Source organism: Oryza brachyantha, chromosome 6, assembly GCF_000231095.2.
Source record: "Oryza brachyantha chromosome 6, ObraRS2, whole genome shotgun sequence".
NCBI classification, from domain to species: Eukaryota; Viridiplantae; Streptophyta; class Magnoliopsida; order Poales; family Poaceae; genus Oryza; species Oryza brachyantha.
The window spans coordinates 763,208-771,263 of NC_023168.2; the positions used below are offsets into that span (position 1 = coordinate 763,208).

Sequence of the window (8,056 nt, forward strand, 5' to 3'; positions counted from 1 at the left end):
TTCCGATTGGATTGGCTGATGCTGTTTATAGAATAAATTCTCTTCTAGAAGATAATAAAGCTCTAATTACAGAATATATTTGGTCTTATTACAGACGATGATAACAAAGCTGTCCTGCGAGAGGCAGAGCTCATTATTTATAGCCAGCATATGTGGTTTTGGGTTTACAAAAGAATTGACTTAAAGTTGATTTTTAAAAAAGGCATATTCGACAGACTCCCCCCTAATGGAGTTTTGATTTTGAATTTAATTTTTTTTCTTGATAACATTGGTTAGTCTAGTGGCATTGCCAAAAGTATGGAAACAAAAAACAAAATGAATCAAAACCTTTCTTGGCAATGTTAATATTTTTGTAAGATTAAGTCTGGGCTAAAAACAATAAGCCTCATGCTATTGGGCCAGGCGAAATGAACAAGATGGGAAGAAATCACGGCCCATTAAATGGATGACGTACTTTGGGCCGGGCTTGACCTCTACGCAGCCCAAGGTGGAAGCCCACTTCGTGAAGGCCCACCAAATGTGTAGCGATCCATTTTTCTATATATCCTGGATTTTTACGAATCGCCCCCTGTACTCCTGCCTCCTCGTCTTCCTCCGCGCCGGCGCCCGCCATGGCCGCGCGCCGTTGCGCTTGGGGGCCTCACGCCCGCGCCTTCTCCGCCACCGCGAAGGCCACCGTGCCGCTGGCCCACCTGGCCGAGCTGCCCACCTCGCTCCCCGCCTCCCGCTACACCGTCACCCCGCCCGTCCACCCATGGCCGCGCCGCCTCACCGCGCGCGGCCTCGCGCGCCTCCTGCTCCGCCTCCCGACCCCGCACCTCGCCGTCGTCGCCTTCCGCCACGCGCTCTTCCACGCCGCCCCGCCGCTGGCCCCCTCGCTCCCCGTCTTCGCCGCCGTCCTCTCCCGCCTCCCCGCTGCCGACCCCGCACTCCTTCCCCCCGTCCTCTCCGCGCTCCGCGCCGCCAACCTCCCCGCCTTCTCCGACCGCCCCTTCCTGCCCCTGCTCCGCTCGCTCCCGCCCCTCCCCTCCCTCCGCCTCTTCCTCTCCCTCCCTTCCTTCAATTCCCACCCCTCCGTCCGCTCCTTCAACGCCCTCCTCCACTCTCTCGTCTCCGCCCGCCGCCTCCGCCTCGCCGCCGCGCTCTTCCGCGCCGCGCCCACCAAGCTCTACATCACGCCCAACCTTGTCTCCTGCAATATCCTGCTCAAGGGCCTTGTTGGCATCGGTGACCTGGATGCCGCCCTCAAGGTTCTCGACGAAATGCCTGGCTTGGGGATCACCCCGGATGTCGTCACCTACACCACGGTTCTCACTGCCTACTCTGGGAAGGGGGATCTTGAGGGTGCACAGAAGCTCTTTGATGATATAATCGCCAATGGGCGTAGACCAGATGTTATGATGTACACTGTGCTCATTGATGGATACTGCCAGCATGGAAGGCTCCAGGATGCGGCCAGAATTATGGACGAGATGGAGGCTGTAGGGGTGCAACCAAATGAGGTCACATATTCCGTGGTCATCGAGGCATGCTGCAAGGAGGGAAAATCTTCTGAGGCTCGTGATTTGATGCAGGAGATGTTGGTGGCAGGATATGTGCCAGATATATCACTAGGTGCTAAGGTGGTTGATGTTCTATGCCAGGATGGAAAAGCAGAAGAAGCACACCAAATGTGGAGATGGATGGTGAAGAAGAATGTGCCACCAGATAACACGGTCACAAGTACATTGATCTATTGGTTGTGCAAGAATGGAATGGTCTGTGAGGCGAGGAACCTGTTTGATGAGCTTGAGAGGGGTTTTAAACCAAGCTTGATGACGTACAACTCACTTATTTCAGGATTATGTGAAAATGGGGAGCTACAAGAGGCTGGGCGGGTGTGGGATGACATGGTTGAACGAGGATACATGCCAAATGCCATGACTTATGAGGCCTTGATCAAGGGATTTTGCAAAACGGGGAAGCCAAATGAAGGGGCTGCACTCTTTGAGGAGATGGTGACCAGAGGGTGCAGTCCGAGCAGGCTAATTTTTCAAATTTTGCTTGATAGCCTTTCTGAGCCAATACATAAGGATATTGTTAGCAAAATTCTTGAGACTGCAGCTTTATGTGGTCGGGATTTCTTGACTGGTGATTATTGGGAATTTTTTATCAGGAAGGTGGTAAATACAACTGATACTTGGAAGAAGCATCTTGATTTAGTGTTAGATATGTAATCTTGTGGTGCAAAGAAATATAACCGAGGAAATCAATGGCAGTGTCCTACAGAGAAATCAGGGTATCACGGTTCTCTGAGCTTACTATTTCTGGGATGTGCAGATCGGTATATTACAATGGATAAATGGAAGATTTGAGCTGTATTGACACTGTCATACCAGTAAGCACTAAGCATTCTAGGACATGCCTTTTGATGACAAAGCATCGGTATTCTTATTTTCTTATTTATTCATTTGTACTTGACAACATAACTGTCATTCATTTTCACTGTTGAGCATGAATATAGTACATCAAGGTCAGATCACAAATTTGAGGAAAACTCTTTGTATTAGTAAAACCAAAGGAAAAAGAATCCTGCAACCCTTATTAATTAGTTGCAAGAAAAAAAACAAAGCATAAGATTTCCATTTTTACTGATATAGTGATATATATCTACATGGAAACAATGTCAGTGTCTCTATTATTTAATGAATGCTGTTACATGGTTCCTTTTAACCTTACCAGAGTCATCTTAGTGTTTCCCATCTTATCTATACAAATTAACAAGAAATTTCAATCATGAAGTTAGTTGTGCACTAAACGAGTGAGAAATTGCTGGTTTGAAATTCGGTACCTCTTTTTTTACTACACTTCAATGAATAACAATTGGTTTGGTGACCGAAGAAGGTACTTTTAAAACTGCCATTACAAACTTTCTGAAAATTGAAGGAATACAACAGCATAACACCAGTTTCTCACCTTTATATGTTTTGGGGGAAAAAAACAACAAGTATTTACATTGACTCCTACATGCTCCTTAAGACTGTCCAAATTCTCTGCAGGACTGCCATGTACAATGAGATCCTCAAGTATAGACTGGACATCCCTCGACAACTACACCTTTAGCAGTAGGGCAAGAAGCCAGAGGGCATCCATCCAAGTCATTGCCCGACCAGTTCAGACTTATGTTCTCCAAGCCTAGGCACAAGTAAATTAGCACTGCCATGAATGCCAAACCAGCATCCAGTGCACCTGAAAGTAGATAATTATGCCGCTCCCACCAGTCACGTCGGTATTTGTAGACTACATAACCTGATAGGAAACCAACAAGTATCCATGTTGTGTAGTTCACAGCAGTAGCAGGTGGCATCTGGCCAGTGGCACCAATCAGCACAGGCATGTTTATGAGTAAGATCCAGTTCTGGTTCGGGAATGCCTTGTGTGCAAACCAGACAAGGACAGGGGCAATAGCTCCACCCAAAAAGAACCAGTTTACTGCCGAGTAAGTGCCTAAGTCCCCAAATATTCTGCGTGGGCTAATAAGACCCCATATGACGGATGCGTCATAGAACACATGATCACCTGGGCAGGTCCAAGGGCTATCTGATGGGAGGAGCTCAGTGTTACAAATGTTGGGGACTGTCTCCATAAGCCACCATGCTGTTCCAATATATACAAATGCTGCAATCAAAGTTCCCACCACCTGCCATGTTCCAAGAAGTTTCTTAGTGGCACAATACAACAGGGCCATGTTTGTAGTTCTTTAGGACAATGACAGATAAACTATAATAGTTACTAAAGCTAACCTGAGCCATAAACATGGTCCTTGGTGGAATCTTCATGTAGTGACCCAACTTAAAATCTTGCAGAAATGTCAGAGCCTGGCTCATGCTGATGTAACCATATACCTTGAAACACATATTTGCTACCGGTCGTCCAGGGTACAGGTACCCCATGATGTACTCTGTGATGATGTTCAAGCCTGGTGTCTGCATACAATGCAAAAGAATGAAATGCTGGACTAGTGCTCTAGAACGTATGACACCATATGCACAAGGGTGTTGAAATTCCTACCTGGTTCGTTGTTGCTGTGATTATACCAATTGGGAGGGTGAAGAAGAATGCAAGGGCACATGCAAGTAAGACACCCCACCAGGGCAACTGGAGTTGCTCAATGTAGTATTCACAAGTGAATATGGTGATGGCAATGTTAGCGATAAGGATGCAGACAAACCACGACTCAGGGACCTGCTTATATCTTCTCATAAGTTTTGTGTGTATGTCCATTCTTTTCTCTTGAAAAGCTGATTTACTTAACTGCCATATTTCACTGAAAACAAGCATTATGATACTTAGCTACTTCATTTAATGTTGCAGGTAACAGACTGTCAAATCTACGCAAAAAATGTTACCTTCCGTGGAAGAGGAGAACATGAACAATTGTTGCAGTAAGGGATGCAAAACCAACACCATATGTGACAGCAAAGAAAGTGCTGAGGTATAACGGACCATTCTTCTCGTAGGCCTGTGTGTCGAAATGGAAATGAGAATCCACAATGCTTGAGATATTGTACTTTTGCCCGGTTGAGGTGAAGAGACCATCAGAAAATATGGGGAAGTTTTGTGCTTTGTAGAAATTGAACCAGTAAGCAATCGGTGTGATTATGTACATGATGAAGAAGAAGCCAGCAGCAACATTTGCAGTGGCAAACCAAGGGCTAGCAAGAGGACTCCCGAGGTAGGAGGAGACAGTGGACCAGTCGAGACCGATTGCGCCAATGCCAAGGCCACTGAGACCTGAGCCAAGCTGTTGTGCAAGCACAGAGTGAGGGAAGACCCAGCAGATCCAGGAGAGCGAGGTGAGCATCTGGAATAGGTAGCCTGGGAAGATGTAGTATGCGAAGCTGCAGATGAATGCAACCAGGAAGAACTGGTTGCGCGTCAAGCCACCTTTGCTCCGTTGTTCCTTCTCGTGAAGCGCCCTGATGAGCAAATGCATTTGCAAATTTGTAAGTTTCATTTAGTGAATGCAAATGTACAAGTTCTTTGTCTTCGGAAATTCGTTTGATCTTGCTGATGGTTGAGGAAGAACTTGTGATGTAATGCACAAGCTGGACAGCTGGTGGATGCGTGGTTGCTTGTGTTGGGCTACGAAATTGTCCAAGCTGGGCCTTGGTATTGGGCCGGATTCCATGGCTGGGTACCTTCCAATTCAGTCAAGTCGTGAACCTATAAAATCTCACTTCCAATCTAATTTAATCCTATAAAAAAACCATTCTTTTCCAGCTTAATAATGGCATTTTATCTTGTTTTTCTGTTTCCATTAATAATAATGGTTGCTAAATGTTAGTATATATCTGGTCTGGGTGCCATTTTTTTCCTCTTTTTTTGTTTTCATCACTTCATTTTCTTGTAGGTCCCAAATCATTACGGCCTCTTTCAAGCTCTTGAATGCAAGCTGGACTGCTGGACCAGTCTGACGTGTCCTGATTCCTGACAGCTAGCTACCTTACGTTTGATCGATCGATCGATCAATCGCTTATCAAAGCACGCGAGAGCCTTAACATCAAATTAAACACCTACGTGCAAGCATACGCATCTCATACATTTATTTAATTTAGTTTTCATGGTTTTACCGGCAGAAAGCTCTGTCTAGCCATCCATTTTAAGTTTTAATGTTTTATACTGCATATTACTGATTCAAAGTCCAACCTCTAGGTTCCATCTGATTAAGGGTATCAAATCAACGCTAAAAACATCTCAAACTAATCAAAGAGTAGTTATATATAATGATACCAATTTTAAATTTTCCATCGTTTATATAGAGAGAGAAAATAGGAAATAAATAAATAAATAACACTAGAAAGAGGCTAAGAGCTGCTTGTTGGAGAGAAGAGTGGTAGGTACCTGAAGAGGGAGACCTGCACGAGGTTGGAGGGCCACCACATCGCCGCCGGCTCCACCAGATACCGCCGGAATATTCCCGCCCACCCGAACCCAAGCACCTGATCCACGAGCTCGCGTTACACGACATGAACACAGCAAGAGCAATCGTGCATGACCTGATCGATCGATCTCTAGATAGATGCATATGAATCCAAAAGAGAAGAAGAAGAGATCGATGACAAGAAAAGACAAAATTCACTTTTGATCGAGCTTGTGTCATGGATGGTAGCAAGAAAGCAAGGTGTGTGTGTGTGTGTGTGTGTGGCATTGATCATGTGAGATCGATGGAGTACCTGGGTGGTGAGGACGACGAGGAGGGAGACGAAGAAGGAGATGTGCTTGCCGTAGAACACGCGGACGGCGGTGATGACGTGGATGGCGTACACCGTGCCGGCGCCGGAGTTGGCGAAGATGGTGATGAGCACGTGCTCCTTCACGTTGAAGGGGCCCGGGTTGAGCGTGAACTCCCACGGCCGGCCGCGGAAGAAGGCGCGCTCCGGCAGCGCCGCCGCCATGAGGCGGCCGAGCGGCACGACGGCGATCTGCGCCGAGATGGCGGTGATGGTGAGCGGCTCCTTGCGGTACCAGAAGAACTGGTTGAGGAACGACAGCACGGCGCAGGACACGACGCCCAGCACCCACATCCGGAACGTCAGCACCGGCGTCTCCGGCTCGTCGCCGACCGGCACCGTCAGCGCCACCTGCTCGATCGGCGAGTTCTCCTCCTCCTCCTCCAACTCCGGCGAACGGCGCGACGTCGACGGCCGCACTGCATATACACACGCCGCGGCGCACCCACGTCAAACCAAAAAGAAACGATTTTGCGTACGTGCAGCTCCGACGATCACGCTGAGCTTACAGAGCGGGGAGGCGATCTCGTCGCCATGGCGGTGCTCCTCCTCTTCTTCCTCCTCCTCGCGCTCTTCTTGGTGGGAGGATGCCATGGCCGGAGGATGCATTGCCATGTGTGTGCTCGTCACGCCTTCAATTCTGGAGCCGTATAGCTAGCAAGCTGAGCCTTTTACTCTTTCATCTTTTGGAAGAAAAGGACGCCTCTGCAACTGCAATTCTGCAAACGATGCGTGCCATTATTGATAAGCTATCGAGTTGGTTGTCTTGGACTTAGTTTGTGATGATGAGATCTGAACATTGTTTGCATGCTTGTTGCTTATTACTCCCTCCGATCTTTTTGTTTGACGCCGTTGATTTTTTATCTACATTTGACCCTTTGTCTTATTCAAAAAAATTATATAATTATTGACTATTTTATTATAATTTGGTTTATTACTAAAGTAACTTTAAGTATAATTTATAATTTTATATTTGGATAATTTTTTTAAATAAGATGAATGGTCAAACATAAATCAAAAAGTCAATGACATTAAAAAAACAGAGGGAGTAACTGCTACTAGCCTAGTATTAGAGGAAGTTCAATAATATAGCCAACCACTAGCTATAATTCATCTATAGTCAATTCATACGACAGTTAGTTACAAAAGATTAATACATGGTCCCACATGTCATACATACACTGCGTCTTGGAGTCCGTGTTGTAACTAGCTACAAATTAGTAGTCCACTACTCTCTCTCCTCTCTTATCTTATTAAAATATGTTTATAACTGGTTTATAGTCTACTATTGTACCTGATCTTACTGTTCACGTTAGCTCTGAAAACTCAAATGGTTGACTTAATGCAACTGCGTGAGATGGTGTATATAACGTGCTTAGCTGGAATTCTTCTTTGTTAATGAAAGTGTCTAAGGTGCGTGCTTCACGCCAGATCGATGTGGTATGAGAAATGATGAAAAATGACAAGCATTCTTGCCTGCTTTCGTTGTTGTTATCATGCATTTGGCAAGCAAGACATGTGCTCTCATATTTGCCTGTATCTCTGCAAAATATCCATTACATCACTGACGAAATTCCGACAAATTCTCTTATCAAACATTCCCGGCCAGGTTCAATGAACCAACTACGGAAGCCTCTGATGCATGGATGATCCAAGACGTGTTTACTTCCCAGGTGCATTCCTTGATTTTTTTTTCCCCAAAAAACATGTCATAAGGCGATGTGAGTATGAAGTGAAAAAAACTTGACGAACAACTGCTGCACAGGTGTAATGCAAACATTAAG

The 8,056-nt window shown here is 46.0% G+C and overlaps 2 protein-coding genes across 2 annotated transcripts; one reads left to right on the forward strand and one right to left on the reverse strand.

Annotated features, from left to right (window-relative positions):
- The first annotated feature begins 566 nt into the window (after positions 1 to 566).
- On the forward strand, positions 567 to 5,029 carry LOC107304319 (pentatricopeptide repeat-containing protein At5g16420, mitochondrial-like). Its single transcript, XM_015837951.2, has 2 exons — positions 567 to 2,377; positions 4,354 to 5,029. Exon 1 carries the CDS (start codon positions 612 to 614, stop codon positions 2,214 to 2,216), a length of 1,605 nt encoding a protein of 534 aa, XP_015693437.2. The 5' UTR covers positions 567 to 611; the 3' UTR covers positions 2,217 to 2,377; positions 4,354 to 5,029.
- On the reverse strand, positions 2,676 to 6,996 carry LOC102710790 (oligopeptide transporter 7-like). The gene is made up of 7 exons (XM_015838700.2): positions 6,782 to 6,996; positions 6,216 to 6,691; positions 5,884 to 5,981; positions 4,389 to 4,958; positions 4,051 to 4,306; positions 3,783 to 3,965; positions 2,676 to 3,679 (listed from the first exon to the last, which is right to left on the reverse strand). The coding sequence occupies exons 1-7, from the start codon at positions 6,885 to 6,887 to the stop codon at positions 3,062 to 3,064; spliced, it is 2,307 nt and encodes a 768-aa protein (XP_015694186.2). The 5' UTR covers positions 6,888 to 6,996; the 3' UTR covers positions 2,676 to 3,061.
- Positions 6,997 to 8,056: the final 1,060 nt, after the last annotated feature.